Source organism: Monodelphis domestica, chromosome 1 (genome assembly GCF_027887165.1).
Source record: "Monodelphis domestica isolate mMonDom1 chromosome 1, mMonDom1.pri, whole genome shotgun sequence".
In the NCBI taxonomy this organism is placed as follows: Eukaryota; Metazoa; Chordata; class Mammalia; order Didelphimorphia; family Didelphidae; genus Monodelphis; species Monodelphis domestica.
Window position 1 is genome coordinate 587,965,779 of NC_077227.1, and position 18,157 is coordinate 587,983,935.

At 33.9% G+C, this 18,157-nt stretch overlaps 1 protein-coding gene across 2 annotated transcripts in view; it reads left to right on the forward strand.

Moving 5' to 3' along the window:
- The window catches only part of FNTA (farnesyltransferase, CAAX box, alpha), a 32,925-nt gene extending 15,479 nt beyond the window's left edge, over nt 1–17,446 (forward strand). Inside the window, exons 7-9 of one of the 2 annotated variants that reach the window (XM_056813628.1) lie at nt 4,833–4,895; nt 6,030–6,201; nt 6,668–7,364. In XM_056813628.1, the coding sequence (XP_056669606.1) occupies nt 4,833–4,895; nt 6,030–6,201; nt 6,668–6,790 (358 nt within the window). In that variant the 3' untranslated portion in view covers nt 6,791–7,364. Of the gene's footprint in view, nt 1–4,832; nt 4,896–6,029; nt 6,202–6,667; nt 7,365–15,049 lie in introns of those variants that run through there. The other variant, XM_016432442.2, reaches the window with a different exon arrangement.
- The last annotated feature ends 711 nt before the right edge of the window (nt 17,447–18,157 follow it).

Sequence of the window (18,157 nt, forward strand, 5' to 3'; positions counted from 1 at the left end):
TAGAATATATTTTTAAAATAGAGATTTCTCTCCTTTTTAAATCTGGTTTAAAGAAGCCAGTCATAGTCTGAGTTATAATAGTTATTTCACACTTTCTAGGCTCTTCTGCCTTGCAATCAATACACAGGACTGATTCTAAGATGGAAGGTAAAGGGTTTTTTTAATTATTTCAGTAGCCTTAAATAATGTATAACAACCCAGAAATGAGTTCAAACAATAGTTCTTCATCATTAAAAAACATTAACTGTTATTCTTTGGGAATAGTCCTTCTAGTCTAATTATTTAACTTAGTGAAGTCAAATGATCCATAAAATGTATTGGGATGAGAAAAATATAATGAATTCTAAATTTCTAGGTAAGACATTGAAAAGTTGTGCAAAAATGGCTTTTATATTGTCTTTCTCTTCTTGCACAAGAACTTGTTCATAGATCTTAGGGCGATTGCCTGCTCTATTGGACAAAAATATTCAGGTCAGAGAATTACTGAAAAATTTTGTGTAACTTTGGCCATTTCTAAACCCAGCACTTATTTAAGTAATATTTCTGTAAAACAAAAGTTTTAGTGCTAGTTTCTCTTGGAATTTGTGGTAATAGGATTTGTCCTTACTTAAATGCCCTCAACAGGTGGAAGAATGATATGGGATCTTTTCTTTTGGACCATGTTGCAATTTAATACTTTTGTTTTAACTTAAAAATACTTGGGGGTGGGGGGTGGGGACTGTTGGGTGGCTTAGTGGATTGAGAGTCAGACCCAGAGATGGGAGGTCCTGGGTTCAAATATGACTTCAGACACATCCTAGCTGTGTGACCTGCTGGGCAAGTCACTTAACCCCTATTGCCTAGCCCTTACCACTCTTCTGCCTTGGAACCAATACTCAATATTGATTCTAAGACGGAAGGTAAGGGTTTAAAAAAAACCAACTTGAATGGATTTGTGATGTTGTTTGTGAAAGCCTACCTTCCCATCAAGAATATTTTTGATATTGATATTTGTAGATTATCTTAATATTTTATAGAGATAAAAAAGTAGACATGGAGCAGTAGTTCTTGTCATCCTAGCTAATGAAAAAAGCATTTATTAAGTACTTATAAGCACTATAAATACAAATAGAAATTATTATAGTCCTTGCTCTCAAGGAACTCATATTCTGATGGGAGAGATAACATAAGGAAGGCTTTTAGCTGCACGTCAGATGGGAAAATCCAGTGGTCCTTAGGGTGTGATAGCAAAAAAGATTTTAATGCCTCTTTTTTAACGTCTTTTCCACTGATGATATGTCAGTTTCTGATATTGAACCATTTAACAGTGTCAAGGATTTTGGTTGCAAGAATTTTCTTTTCAGGATCAAAAGTAGCTATGGTTATAGCACCTGAAGGAGCAGTTGACATGTTGAATCTCCTCAAGGGTTGCTTCCCATGATGGGGACAGCAGGGAATGACTTGGAAACATTGCCATTCTCAAGTGTTTCTTCATCAGTCCAAGAAGAGATATGGTGGCAGTGGTGGTTCTACCTTTCCAACACGTACTGCTTTCCATCTCTTTTTTTAGGGTACTCTTTTGCTTCAGCTAGACTGAACTGTCTTATGGTGGCAGCTAGTGGGGATGACGAACTCTTAAAGTTGCAGCTTCCTCAGACAATAGCTTATGAGAGCTGACCTGAAAGAAGAACCAGAGTTCTGGAGCAGGGTGTCATTCCCATGATTCCTGTGCTTATTTTTCTCTTGATAGCAGTTAGCAATTCTTGCACATGGTGATGAGAAAATTGGGCCCTTTCCCCACAGTAATTTCTCTTGTATAGTGGACTCTGGGGGCTGGACTTGAAGGTAGGTTTAGTTGTTTGGGAGCACTGCTCTTCCCAAGGTTCTTGGGCTTGGAATCCTGTGCTATCTGTCAAGGTCTGAGGGGAGATGGCAGCCAAAGTGGAGGTAGTTTGACTTGCCTATCACATAATCATATGTTCTTACCCTTTCAAGTGCCCGCCTGCTTTGACTAGGCTGATTTGCCTCCTCTATGAGTGGCAATTGGTGGAGATGAATGACTTTTTCCCTGAAGGAGTTACTTCCTTGAAAGATGCTAGGAAGGCCTAGGCTTTAGGAAGCAGGACTAGACAAGCTTCAGGGTACTTGTACTTATCTGCCTGTTGATAGCAGTTGGTTAGCAGTTGTTGCTGGTGGTGATGAGGAAAAAAGGCTGCCTTCACAATGATTTGTTCCCTTCATGGATATTTTAGGGAGAAGTAATAATTTTGATAATATTATCTATGATTTCTTCCAGTTATTGTTATCTTCCCATGCCAATTCCCTGGCATTTTTAGACTTCCTCAATATTCTCAAAATTGTGTTGCTACTAGCACAGATTTTCTTTTGTCTGGTCTACCTTGTCTGGTATAGCTACTATTCTAATCTTTTTCTCCTTTAAAGCCATTTCCTCTTCCTTGTGTAGTACATTAGAGGCAGAAGCATTAAATACCAGATATGGTTGCCCCATTTTTGTTGATAAAGTACTTTGTTCATAAAAATACTAATAGATCAGTTCCATATTTTTTCATCTCTTGTCTTTTCAATTTCATTTTTAGTGCTCTTGGGATAATTTGTTTTAATTGACCTCTCCCTAAGCTTAAATGTGTGACTTTTATGTTTAACCTCTGTTTCTCTCTCCATTGTTTCTTGCTGTTTTATGATGTCTTAATACTTTTATTCCACTACCTACTTCTATAAAGTTTTGCAAATGAATTTATATTTTAAAAAATCTTGCCCAAGTCTGGCATGTCTTCTATTTGACCTAGAGATTGTGTTTTTTGATTAAGGTAGTTTTGGGGGTCTTTAGGTCTCTTTGGGGTAGTGGTTATTACATTGTTAAACTTTTAAAAATAGTAATATAAATATGTCCTTATCTTTTCTTTGTGCCACTTAACTTTTTTTTTATCAGTAGATCAAGTTGGAGCCAAAATAAATGTATTGTTTATCTTCTCATCTTTTGTTCTTCTGATTGATTGTGTATAGATTTTCAGCTTTGCTCTCACAAATGGATAGATAGTATTCAGAATATAGACCACTGATCATGACTCATAAATCAATAACAGTTTCCTATCTGTTAAGTAAGATAGCCATTTTCATTTCTTTGATGTTATTCAGTTTATCATGTCCAATGCCTCCAGACTCTTGAAAATGAAGCATATGTAGAGTTTGCAAATTTCTAGCCTTTTAACATTTTTTTTTATTTTTTACTATCTTTCCCAAGCCTACTTTACCATCACTATATTATGTTAAATATTAGCTAAATTTGGAAGAGCTTATCAAGTTCTTCCAAAATTCTTTTATCTCTGTATTCACTCAAATAGATGTTGGCATATAAACTTTGTTGTAATGTTTTTGGGTTTTTTTTAGATTTATAATTATTTTGTATAGTCAAACCACACAGATCTAGGTTTTGGCTATGTCTGACATGTCTAGTTCACCTCCACCAAAATGTGGAAGATATGCTTCATTGTCTTTTTAAGTCATGGTTAGCCTCTACTTGAGTCAAAGTTAAAAAGATCTTTCAGAGTTCTTTCACCTCACATTATATCGTGGTTATTAATCAAAATGAACCTTCTCAGAACAGGCCAATACCCTAAAGCAGCTTTCTTTTTCCTGCACTAGTCTTCATATGGAAACAAAGTAACTAGCATCGTACTTTTTTCTTTTTACTTCTGAGTTCTTCTCTCTTTATTCTGTATCCATTCATACAAGTCTTTCCACATTTCTCTGAATCTGTCATGTTCCTCTTTCTCTTTTTAGTTAAGCTGATCCTAAGGATGCAAACAATCTCTTTGGAAACATGCAAAGCCTTCGAGAAAGAATGCAATGTTGCCATTATGAGGAATCAGAGTAGAGTTTTTGGAAATTCTGTCCTCCTTAATAGTTGAATAGAGTAACAGAAGAGGGAAGTATAACAAGAAAAATGGTCTAGTTGGTACATCTTTAATCAGTTACTTTATATTTTGAAAAGTCAGTTATGTATTCTTAGTACATAACTTTATCAAAAGTATTTGTAAGATTATTATTCATTTACAGATAATTCAGAGGCAGCTAGGTGGTTCAGTGAATTAGAGTATTGGACTTAGAGACAGGAAGACCTAAGTTTAAATTCCAGTGTCAGATTTACTTGCTTCATGACCCTGGACAAGATACTTAACCTCTCACCCCAGGGTTTCTTTGTCTATAAAATGGGGATAATAATATTACTTATAGGTCATTGTGAGGATAAAGAGATACTTGTAAAGCACTTTGTAAATCTTAAAGCAATATTATTATTCATTAGTTTCACTCTAACCTGGCTAATTTGAATATAGAACCAACATAGTCATTTTTCTTGATCTTGCTTCCTATCCAGTTAGATAGTATGACTAAAGATTTTAACAGTAAAAAATGAGAAATTTAATTGGTTATGTTGCTTTTAGTCCAGGAGCAGAGAGTATAATTACTCCCAGTTTCAATTGTCATCTACTTCACATGGGGGGAAATTCTACTGCCAACTCTTCCTTTTGAGGGGAGGTCCATGTTTCCTCCTCAAAATTGTCAGGAAATATAAGGAAAAAAATGTGTAAGTAAATATTATTTGGTGCTCCTAATGATTTTGATCATCAAAGTTTATACCATAGTTTGATAACTAAATTTCAGGGAACTGCACTTAGGTATATCTAATTAAGAGATTCCAAGTTCTCCTAAGAGAGAACTAAATAGACAGGAGAGTACTAGTCTTTACCTTAAAGTTAAGTTTTATTTTCCTGATTCCTATGCTTGTATCATCTTTTCTAAGTATTCATGCTCCTCTCTATATCTCTTGTCAGGTATACTCTAGAAATGATAAAAACTGCACCACATAATGAAAGTGCATGGAACTACTTAAAAGGGTAAGATGGTTTTTAATAACTTTAAGCATCCACTTTATCATTAAAGCTTAGCTGTTAAATTTATACTCATATATAGTCTGAAGTTTGGGGTGGAAAATGCCTTCTAAATGTAAACTTTTTTAAAATATGGATTTGTTTTTTATCTAATCTCATGCATACTAATATTAGACATAGTAAATTTACTTTTTAGTCAATCAATGAAAGTTTATTAAGTGTCATTATTTGTCAGGTATTATGATAAGCTCTGGGGATACAAAAACAAGCAAGGAGCTTACATTTTCATGAGGGGAGACAATATCTGAAAGCAAGCTGGGGGAAGCAAAGATACTACACTCATTGTGGTAAAATATAGTCAGGAGCAGAGTCAAAGGAATAAATGAGGAGTAGGTAAGCTTGGTGCAAAAAGAGCTCACCAATGGGAGAAGAAGAATAGGCAGAGGCTTGTTTGAAAACTTTTTTAAATTCCTTCCCCACCAGACTTTGTCAAAACTGCTAATAAGTAACACATGGTCAAATTGAATACATTTAGCATTTTAGTCCAAAATTTCTCTTAACTTTTAACTATCTTTTTTCCCCCATTAACAGTGAGTCAAAAGATGACCAAATGAATCCCTTTATAGGAAAATCCTACCCTTGATGGGCCATATTGTAAAGCATTTCTTTGCTAGTCTTCTAAATTTTCTTTAAAGTTGCATATTAAATTATTATACATTTAAATAGAAAAGCAAGTTGAACAGAATGGGATTTTATGATGATATCCTTTTTGCTATTCTTCTATGCATATGAAAAAGTTTAATTGGTGTCTATTCAGTTCAAAATTTAAAATAAGGGTGTTTTTTCTAATTAAAAAGAATATTTTCTACAACATATCTCATAAATGATAATCCAGCCTTTTTTACTTGAAGACCTGCTTTGACAGAGCTCATTCCATTTTGTGGCAGCTCTGTGCTTTTTTTTGCTAGCCCTCTTGTGACAATAAAGTAGCCAAGATCATTGTTCTCTTTTCTTTTTACTTGTCATTACATATTAAAAATGATTTACCTGAAATCATCCTTGGATAAAAAGCAAAGCACAAAAGCTTTACCCTATTTCCATCTTAATTTTCAGTAACTATTTTTTCTTTTATTATTCTAGGATTTTGCAAGATCGTGGCCTTTCTAAGTATCCCAACCTTTTAGAGCAGTTGTTAGATTTACAACCAAGTCACAGTTCTCCCTACCTGATTGCCTTCCTTGTGGATATATATGAAGATATGCTAGAAAACCAATGTGACAACAAGGAAGATACGCTTAATAAAGCATTAGAGGTGAGCTACTAGGACTCTTATTCTATTTCAAGCAATCTGATTTCCATTTTATATCACTCCTGATACCTAAGAATGAAGTCAGCACACTGCAAATAACTTCATATCTTGTCCTTCATAGGAATGCAGAACTCACTTAGAGTTGGTTTGGGATTATATCTTTCAAATTTCCTGTTGTAGAAGCCGCTTCAATAACTTCCTTAGGCAGTATTCTCACCATCAAATAAGTACCAGTGGGTGATGGTATTATTTGGGTGCTACTATTTCATCTTTCTCCTACCAAAAAGGAAAATGACATACTGTCTTCTTACATGTTAAGACATGTTACCAGTGATGAAAGATTAAGACACTGCCCTAAAATCAGTTACTAGTAGGACCTGTTGCTTATTGGTTTAGAGTAAGTCACAGCACAGTGGGGTTGGCTATAAATGGAATTCTATCTTAAAGTATTACTATTTTTCATTTCTAGTTATGTGAAATTCTAGCTAAAGAAAAAGACACTATAAGAAAGGAATATTGGAGATATATTGGAAGATCCCTTCAAAACAAACACAGCACAGAAGGAAGTTTGCCAACAGATAAGCAGCAATAACAGCATTCAGAAGACACTAATGGAATAGTTTTATTTTAAAAAGAAACTTGGAACAAGGAAGTGTGACATGGCTAAAAACCAGAGATATCATTTCCTTCTACCTGTGCGGGTGTGTGACAACAAGTGCATTGCACAGGTATTGCTTCCTAACAAGCACTAAGCAAAATAAGTACTCTTTGGGCACTGCTGCTATTCATACTAACTCTAGAAGTATTAATTTGGCTGTCTTTTTAAAGTAAAATAATTCCTTAAAATAACAATCCCTAAATGAATTGTTGAATAATAAATAATTCCATGTTTGTTTATTTTTTAAAGGCCCTAAACAGTTTGTTCTCTTTACCTATTTCTTACCACTCAGCTCCTTCCTAAATAGTATATATGAATTCAGATTTGCAGCAGTAATGATTACGGATAACTTGTATATTGTGGAGGTAACATAGACTATAAGCAAGGAATACAATTGCTGCAATACATTAGAGCTATTACAGAAGCTGCACTGGTAATATCTTGCTATTGCTTTAACTGTCTAAATGACAAAATGGTTTTGTAATAAAACTGTAGATACACCTTAAAACAGTATGTAGTGGTGGTGTGGTATTTTGTTTTCATGGTATTTAACTAGTTTCCTCCTAAGCTTAAATCATGTCATCTTATGAACCAGCTACAAGGGAATCCCATTGGTCTGGGTGAAGTGGAGGGTGGGGGATACGACACAGAAATGGAAAACAGGACCTTAAAAGGATATAAGTTGTCAGAATTTTCTATCTTAGCCTTAGAAAGGCACAGGTTAGTTTAAATAAGTTTCCCTTGTTTTGTTCAAGGAAATAAAATTCAGGGTATGAAGATAAATATTAATTGGTATGGTTGTTCTTTTAGTGATGAATTATATACCTCAGGTTTTGGTTGATTTATGGAGTTTGGTTTTATCATTTTGCATCTTTTTTTTTTTAAGTTTTAAAACTTTTAATTTCAGAAATTTTCTGGTCCCAATACAAATTCAGTTTAACTGTTGTTTTGGGGGTGTTTCAACACTGGACTGGAATGATCTATGTTTCTAAGACTAAAAAGCCTCTAGACAGAAATGTATACATAGAGAGATAACACAGTTTTATTAGAGTATCTATTTTAACAGCTTTATAAAGTATCATATAGTAACAATGTACCTTAGAGTACTTTCTTGAGTCTATTGAATTTAAATGGGCCATCTCCCCATTCTTTAATTTTTTTTCATTATGAACATATCCATATACAAAGGGCAGAAAAAAGATTATATATTCTATATTATGAAACTGTCACTTTTATACACAGCTTGGTTTTTTTTTTTTTTAATTTTCTGTTAATTTTAATACTACACTACCCTGCGAGTCTTCTTTACTTCTTCCTTCTCAATTCTGTGTTTTTTTTAAATGTCTCATTGACACTGTTTCTTTTTTTTTAATAGCATTATTCAGTACTCTTCCCACTATTATTTCTCCACACACACAAAAAAGTCTTTATAAGAAACAAGTAGTCAGAGAAATTAAATTCTCACTGATCACATCTGAAAATGTGAGTCTGGTTCAGTATCTATGGTACATCACCTTTCTGCAACAAGTGGTGAATTAAGCCTCATCAGTTGTCTTCTGGAGTCATGATAGATCATTACATTGATGATCAGAATTCTTAAATCTTTTAAGATTGTTGTCTTTTACGATATTGTAGCAATTCTGTAAATTGTTCTCCTGGTTCTATTTATTGTGCCTCATTTCATACAAGTCTTCCTAGGTAGGTTTCTCTGAAACCATCCCTTTTATAATTTAACATTCAATAATCTAATTTTATTCATATACCATAATTTGTTCAGCCATTCCCCAGGTGATGAGCACCCATTTTGTTTCTAGTTCTTTATTACTATAAAGAGGCCTGTGTTAATGGTGAGTTACTAGGACTCATTCGCACACGTACTGCTCCTTTGACTTCTTTGACATGTGGTATGTAGTAGTGGTATCCATTAGTTAAAAAGGATATACAATTTAGTTCCAAATTACTTCCCAGAATGGTTAAACCAATACATAACACCATGCAAAGAATATTAGTGTTCCTTCACCTCCCAAAGTTCTCCAACAGTTATTTTCCATTTCATTGATCTTTTTCAGTCTGATAGGTGTGAGATAATTTGCATTTCTCTTAATACAAATGATTTGGAACATTTTTTTAATATGGTTATTGATAACTTATTTTGAATGGCTTGTTGTCAGTTTCTTCTTTTGAGAACTTGCCTGTTTATCAATTGGGGAATAGCTCTTATCCTTATATATTTGTATGTGTGTTTCTGACTTTCTGGACTTCAGTAACTATGCCTCAGCTATAATCTCACTCTGGAACCTCCCTCAAGATCTTTGGCTTTCTCACCCTAGAATACCCATCCATCATTGCAACCCTCTCTCCTTGGAACATCCATCTGCCATGTTCTCTTTTCCTGGTAAATTCCTTCAGGGGACCTCCATTTTTAGCTTAATCTGGCCAACCTTTATTTCCTTCCTCCCTCTGCTTCTGACTTTTAAGTTGAATATCATATAACAGTGTGGGTATCTTCATCTCCCAGTTCTGCCCCACTCTTCCCCGACCCCTCCACAGCCCCAACATCCTCTTTTCTTTCAAGCTCCCTTTTGTAGATTGTGTTCCCCCCTCCAGTGTTTATTTAACATGGTGTCTGACACATAGTAAGCACTGCATAAATGTTTGTTGCCTGCCTACCCAGTTTCCTCTATGTGTTGCATATCAGACTTTGATTAGAAAAACTTGCTACAATAGTTTTTCTTAGTTCTCTACTATTACTTTTGTTTCTGGAGAGAAAACTTCCAATTTTATGTCCATTTTTATCTTTTATAACCTTTGTTTGGTGAAGAGTTCAGCCCCTATCTTTAGTTGTGAAATACATCTTTTTTCCTTCTCATAATTTATGATAGATAGTTTATATGCATTTAGTATATGGTGTGAAATGAAAATCTAACCTTATTTCTTTAAGTTTTACCAAGTTTTTTGTTGAATAGTGAGGTCTTAAGTAGTGTCCTTGCTTCTATCACACTATTCATATTTTTTTAACCAAAACCAAATAGTTGTGATTACTGCTTTGTAACGTAGATTAAGATCTGATGTTACTAGACTCTCCCTTTTCCAGCCTTTTTTTCCCAATCAAAATTCTTGACTCGTTTTTCCAGAAGAATTTTATTATTCTACTTAGTTCTATAATATAACCCTTTGGTAGTTTGATTAGTATAGCACTGAATATAAGTTAACTTATTTAAGTTTTATAATTTTCATTATATCCAGCCATGAACAATAATCACTTAGTTTGTCTTTATTTTTGTAAAGAGTACATTGCTATTTTACTTATATAGTTTCTCTGTGTGTTTTAAGTGTAGGCCAAGGTATTTTTATATCGTACAGTTATTTTGCATGGAACTTCTCTCTAGAAAGTTTGATTTCTGTGGTTTTATTTTAATTAGTAAATTTTCAGTTATTTTTAGGTTTAATAAGAGTATTATATCACTGCAATAAAGCAATAATTTTATTTGTTCTTTGCTTATGCTTATTTTCTCAACTTCCTTTTCTTGCCTTATTGCTATAGCTAGCATTTCAAGATGTTTTCTAAGATGATTTCTCTGCAGACTCAGTCATCCTCATTCACCTTATCATACCTCTCCCTTACTTCCCACCCTTACACTTAGAACTGCAATCAAATTAACACTATCCTTGCTTCACTTCACTGCCCCATTATTCTACTTTCCAGACCAAAATACCCTACTTTGGTCTAGCTCTTTCTTCCCTCTTTAGAACATAATTCCTTTTGAGGGTAAATTTTGTGTGTCTTTTGTATTTGCATTCCTAGCACTTAGCACAGTGCCTTGCCTACAGTGCTTATTAAATGCTTTTTCCATTCATTTCAGTTTGTTGTTTCATTGTTGTACTTCAACATACTATTTTTACTTCAGTTTAAAAGGATTGCTTTTTTGTGATGCTATGATCATGTTTGGAAGTGTCTAGTTGTTTTTTTCCTTCCCATGGAAATTTCCTTAATTTTACAATGGAAGCCAGTGGCAATCTGATTGGATTTACATGAGGAGCACATTTTTGACAGTGAAGTTTGCCAACTACTAAAGTCATATAGAAACTTTTCATTTTTTTCCAATAACCAGAAATTAAATTTCCTAGAATAGAGCAGTGAATTATATCCTCTGAGAACTCTCCTAAATAATTGAATTGTTGTAGCTTGGTCATCACCTCTGCAGGTTACCTGAACTCATAGTATCAGAATTGTAGAACTTAATGGTTTTTGACATCTTCCATTTAAAGATTGAAAACTGAGTTTTAGAAAGGTAGTAATTTACTCAAAAGTCAAGTAGTACCATTCAATTCAAGAGCCATTAGATATGAGGGGGGTAATATGATATTTACATGAGCCTTATTTAGTTTAGTGAGACATAGGATACATTATATATTACACTGATCAGGGTAAAGCCAAGTGCTTGTGTAAAGCTTCCCATGGACCTATACCCTTTATTACAAGAAGCAGTTTTGCAGATTTATACATTTAGTTGATCTGATATTTAGCATAGCAGTGTATTGATTTAAAATCTTGTACCTTAGATTTCCCACAATTCCCTTTTCCTATTTGTGTGTTTCCTTAGGTAGATGGAGTTTTGAGTTTCTGTTTCTGCCCACGTCTCTCTTTGGCTCTTACTAGCGGGAAGGAGGGAGTGTTTTAGGTGCTTGCTGGAGTTTTTTTTAATTCCTCTTTGCTCTAAGTTGATTTTAATAAATAGTATTAAAATAATACTTGGAGTATGGAATATTAATTTTAATCTTTACATTTTTGATGACCCAGATGGAACTCGATCCCACAATCCCCAGCTTAGCTATGGTTGGTGCATCATAGGCTTATTAAATGTTTATTGACTAACTGCCTAGTGGCCAAACCTTTGCATCTCATGATAGCACAGTTTATTAGCATAAATCCATTACTGCTCTTTAAAGAGCACTTCAAAAACAAATTTTCATGTAAAAAAATAGCACCTCCAAAAGTCTGGATTATACTCACTGGTTCTTTCTATAAATTTACGATTCCCTACTTACATAGTTTTTTTTTTCTATTACATTACCACTGACCTTATTACTTAATGGATTTTTTTCCCCTATCTTCATTCTTCTTGGGTATGTGCAGCTTCTTGACCAAACCCACATTTCTAGGCTTCCTTTACTCTTTCTCTTATTTTTCTCACTACTTCTGTCTCCTTTCACTAGCTCCTTTTTCCTCTCCAAAATGATACTTCAAAACTATGAGTATTCTCATGTATTCATTGCGTTGTCCACCCTTCATAATGTTTCCTGATTCAGAGGGCTCATCCTTTCTGGTAGCTTTAATTATTATCTCTATGAGAGTAAATTTCAGATCTGTATTTCTGATCCCATCTTTTCACACAAACTGCAGTCTCATACTGCCAACTTCCAACAAATACTGGACATTTCTAAACTTAAAACTTTAAAAAAAAACCCCTAAAATCATAACCTCTAACTCTTCACTTAATCCAACATTAAAACCTAAGATTTATTTTTGTCTTATCTTTTACCTTCATCTTCCAAATCAGTCTTAAAAGTCCTACTATATATTAATCAGTCTTATTCTTTCTATTCCTGTTGCCACTTCCTAGGCTAGGCTTTTATTCTAGATTGAATTTACTATAAAAACTTCTAATATGGCCTCTTTGTTCCCATTTTGACCCTGTCTCTAGTTCCCCAAGCACGTTAATTTGCCAGACTAAACTGTCTTCATTTTGACACCTTACTCAGATTTCTAATTGCTCCCAGTTTCTGACTTAGATTGAAACTCCTCCTGGTTTTCAGAGGACCTTTACCCCCTTTTACTTCCACCCAACTTTATTTCCCACATGTTTACAATTTAATTTATACCATCTGGTCTTAAAGGGGGAAAAAAAAGTATTGATGCATTTTGCTTTTCTAGAAGACAGCCTTTATTTTTCTTCTTATCTTACAATTAAATCCTCCAGTTAACTGTGGAGTTTTTTCTGACTCCTCATCTAGATTATATGGATATGAGAATGTAACCTCAATCAAACACAATCCCAGAGTTCATCAATTAGAGATAACTTTTGAACTCTGATTTCTGGTACTGAGGTTTTGGAGTCCTCTAGGAAAAAAAAAAGTCAGGATTAGCTGGAAGCTCAGTAAGGGTGGGGTTGAGCACTGCTGCATTTTCTTCCTTGACTTAACTAATCTTGGTTATAGATAGTGGGAAATGGAAGCAATGACTTTCAGTCTGCCCTTACCTCCCAAGCCAGGAACTGATGGAGTATACCAGTGAGATTCCAGAGCAATTTTTAACCTGGGGTCGTTGAACTTATCTGAGAACTGTATTTCAGTATAATTTTAATGGTCACCAAAATTGTTTAATATTAATTTAAGAAAATAAATCAATCTGTTGAATAAATTCATTGTACAACATACAGAAATAAATAATATATTAGCATAGTGTTATAAAGACTTCCTTCCTATAAGGACTTACTATTTAAACAAAAAGTACTGAGAAAACTGGGTTGCTAAAATTGGGTTTAGATCAGTATTTCAAAACATACCAGTATAAGTTCCAGATGGATATATGACCTAAATATATAAAAGACAAATTAGTGAAACAAGTAATGAAATACATACTGCATCTGTGGTTAGGCAAAGAGTTTATGATGACAGGAAGGATAGATAGGATTAAAGGAGAAAAGATGGACAATTTGGATTACATAAAGTTGAACATTTTAATTTAAAATGGAAATTGCTTTGCACAATCAAAATTAATACAGTTAAAACTGGAATGGAAATAGTTAACTGGATTTTTTTTTTGCAGTAGTTTCTCTGTAAAGGTTTGATATTCAGTATTATAAAAGGCAGCGAAGCTGAACATATAAGACCAAGAGCTGTTCCCAAATGAAAATTATCAAAGGATGACTAGGCAATTCTCAAAGAAATCTAAGCTATCAACATTCATTTTTTAAAAATTTTACAAATTACTAAATTAGAGAAATGCAAGTCAAAACAGCTGAGAAGATTCTACCTCACATCCATCTGTTTGGCAAAGAACAGTTGTTGAAGTAATAACTATGGGAAAACGGGTTAATACATTGGTAGAGCTTTATATGAGTTATACTGGAAAGCAGTTTGGAACTAATATCACCAAATTGTATATACCCTTTGACCCCAAAATACCCATATGCCTCTAGTACAAAGGAACCAAAAAAAGGAAAATGAATAGATGTATTTAGAGCAGCTCTTTTTGTAGTGGCAAAGAATTAGAAACTAAAGTTACATTGGAAAATCAGTTGGGGAATGACGGAACAAATCCAAAAATACAATGGAATAGTATTGTAATGTAAGAAATGACAAAAGTTATACTTTCAGAGAAAACATGAAGAGAGACTTATATAAATTGATGCAAACTGAGGAGGTAGTTTATATGCATGCTTCTTTATTGATCCTTTAGAATCATAATTAGTCATTGCATTGATCACAGTTCTTAAAGTCTTTCAGAGTTATCTTTACAATGTTATTATAAGTTGTTTTCTTGGTTCTGTTCATTCTGTATCAGTTTTTATAAATCTTCCCAGTTTTATCTTTTTTCATTTTTTATAGGACAATAATATTTCATTACATTCATATAACATAATTTGTTAAGCAGGGCAGAGCCAAAACAATTAATAGCTATAGTAACATTGTAAAGATGACTCTGAAGGTGTTAAGAATTCTGATCAGTGCAGTGGCCCAACTATAATTTTAGAAGATTCTTGAATTCTAGAAGAAGTATTCTAACCATTTCCTACTAAATTATAGACTCAAGATGTAGAATTAGGCATGCATTTTTTTTTAATGTGGCCATAGTAGGAACTTGTTTTGTTTGACTACATATTTGTTATGAAAGTTTTGTTTTTGTTTTCCTTTTTCTCAGTGAAGAGAATAGAGATAGGAGACTTAACTCCCATTCCTCTCCCCATGAGAAGAAAATAGAAAACCACAAGGAATAATAGAGAAGAATAGCTTTGAAATTGGACGTTGGAATATATGATATACTTAAAAAAAAAGAAGTTGTTTGCAGTGGAGATTCAATTTCATATACAATTGTCTCCTTTTCTACAATGTATGCGGAAATGCTCATTTTGGGGGCGTTTAAGTTCAGAATCTTTAAAAAATTAAAAATATTGGTATGACCTGCTACAGAGTGAAGTGTGCAGACCCCAGAGAAGAATTTATACAACATTGTAAAGAAAAACAACTTTGAAAGACCTAAGAACTCTCATCAATTCAATGACCAACCATGATTCCAGAGGACAAGTGATGAAACACGTTACCCACCTTCTGACAGAGAGGTCAACTTAAGGTGCAGAATGAGACATATTTTCAGGCATGGCCAATGTGGAGATTATTTTGTTTGCTTATTTGATACAAGGGTTTTATTTATTTATTTTTCTTTTTTTTTTTATGACTGGTGGGAAGGGGGAATATATGGAAATGTTTCTTCTACTTGGTGTTGGTTATGTTGAGAATTTAAAAAAAAAAAATTTTTTTTTTTTTAAAGAAAAAGCCAAATAGGAAAGGCAGTTTCGATCACCAGTTTTGGACTGTGTTTTTGTCTTTTCTTTGAATCTCTAACACTTATTAGAGAGCCTAGAAAATAATAAGCACATAATAGCTTGTTGACAGTTACTGACAGTTTTGGAGTGGCGGCTATACCTTTTTCTGTAGAAATGCTTCTCCTGGTTTCAGATAGGAAATTTCAATTTTTTCATCTTTTGATCTTTGACCCATAAGGATCTATGAAATAAACTATGGAAAAGGCAAAAATGTGAGGAGGAACTTTTTTCTTGTCAGAACTGTTTTAGCTTATTTAGTAAAGACACATGAAGAGAATTTTGAGTATATTCTGTGGGTAGACTTGCTTGTGATCACTGAAAAGAAAGAGGAAAACAAAAGGGCTATCAGAACTACCTTCTTGAGAGATAATATGTAACTACTGAGGAGAAATAGGATTATAAATAATCAATATTTTGGGTGAATTGTATGGTGTGTCCAGAAGCAAAATCATCTGCTTTTATATTGAAGTTTTGAGGTATAATAACAAGATTATTCACAGTGACTTTGATTTTCTCTTGTTTTTATGTAATTGTATGTGCATAATACCCTTCTAATCAGCTCTCTTTAATATAGCACTCTTTCTGTGAATTGAGTCTCCAGAGGATGGATGCTACTTTGGGTTCCCTTAGAAACCCTGTAAGTGACTATTCCTACTACTATAACTCATGAACCACCATTGGTCTGTCTCCAGTTAAGAATTAGCCAGTAGACTTAATTACCTTTTGACAAAGGCATTAGGGTGATGATTAACAGTTAGTACAAAACATTGACCCTAGAAACATGTCCTTGAAAAGAGTAGTTTCCAATTTGAATTTATAGTCAAAAGGCAAGAAACAATGTAGGACACATACATACCAACTCTTCATTCTAGAATTCCTTTCCTGCATCCATAGGTATGGAGTCATACTCCTTGAAATTGCTTCCTCTCTTCAAGTGACTGTCCCTTCACATCCATGTCTTCTGCTGGTATGTTAGCTCCAATTACTTAGCTGATGGGAAGTAGGTGGGACTGGAAGAGAAAGTGAGGAAAGAGTAAAGAGAGTGTAGAAAAAATTCCTTAACACCTATTTAACATTTTGTGATTATAAAAATTTCTATGCTTATACTAATTGAAGTGGGGAATGCAGCTGCCTCTCTTACATATGTATTACTTTTCATATTGATTTCATTTTTGATAAATTATATTCTTTCAGTTACTTAATCATAGGAGATTAAGGGATTTAACATATAGATCAATATCACTACTATGCTTGGCACATAGTAGTTAACTCTTAGTACTTGATTGATATGTTAGGAAAGATGGTTTATCTAGTTTATTTCATAAATAATACTTATTGAAGTGAGATGGCTGTCTGAGCCAGTTTATTAACTAATGATAAAAATGGAAATTTTATTAATTAATAAAAATATCCAATACATCTGGATTATTTGAGTCATGGATTAGAAGAAATATGGAAACAAATCAAGTGGCAGAAGGATGACCTTCAAGTAAAATTGGTAAACCATGTAATTTTGCTTCACACGGGGAGGTTGTCCTAACATTGACATATAGTTCTACCCACACACACAAGGCACTAGATAGAGTATAAATAAGCTCTTGAGACAAAAGTTAGCTAAAACTTGGAAGGGGGGTTTGCTATTATATGTTGGATTCTCAGTTATTAGGAGTAACCTCTAAGATCTGCACCCCTAAAGACTGGTTTAGTTTTTCTCTAAAAGGCAGAAAAACTGTCCCTGAGACTTGACTGATCCAGAGGATAGCCTTTGACATGGCTTCTTAATCACATAAGGCACAAAAAGGCTATCCTACAAAGAGCTGATGCCTGTTAGACTTGATCTCCCATTGCCAAACAAGCCAACAGACTTCTGATCAGAGACATTTCTGTGTAGAAGGGGAGCTGTGTCTACATGAACCAGTGCTGTATCTTTGCTGAATATCATTTCTAAGCTATTGTTGAATAAACTATGTTTTTTTAAAATGTATTGGATGGTCTACATGTGTCTCATTTTATTTCATTCCATTCCTAAGCCTGAACCATTGAAATCACCAGAAACCATCCTACTTGTCATTTCTTATTGCACAATCATAAACAATTTGTTCAGCCATTTCCCAATTGATGGACATCTCTCTATTTCCAATTCTTTGCCACCACAAAAAGAGCTGGTATGAATATTTTTTGTAAATATAGGTTCTTTTTCCTTTGATCTCTTTGGGTTACAGACATAGTAGTGGTATTGTCGCACAGTTTTATTAGACCCCCTGGTCATGGTTCCAAATTGTTCTAAAGAATGGTTGGATTAGTTCTCAACTCCACCAACAGTGCATTAGTATACCTATTTTTCCACATTACATCTAGCATTTCTCATTTTCCTTTTCTGTCATGTTAGAAAATTAATAAAATAAAATGAATGGAGGCAGTATCAAATGGAATAGAAAAGTTACAGAGGTGGAAAAAAAATGGAGATGGCCCCAGAACAGAAATCACTTTAAGCAGGAAGAGACCCCAAAGGATCCCTGAATTAGCAAAGGGTGCAGGAAAAAAAAATGCCATCTAGCCTCTCTGAGTCAAACTGGAAGGGGAAGGAATCTAGCATAGGAGTAGCAGAAAATAGGGCACATGGGGCTTAGCTATATATTGAACAAGTTAAAAAATAGTTGATATTCAGTCACCAAATTTTCAGTCTCCCAGCATA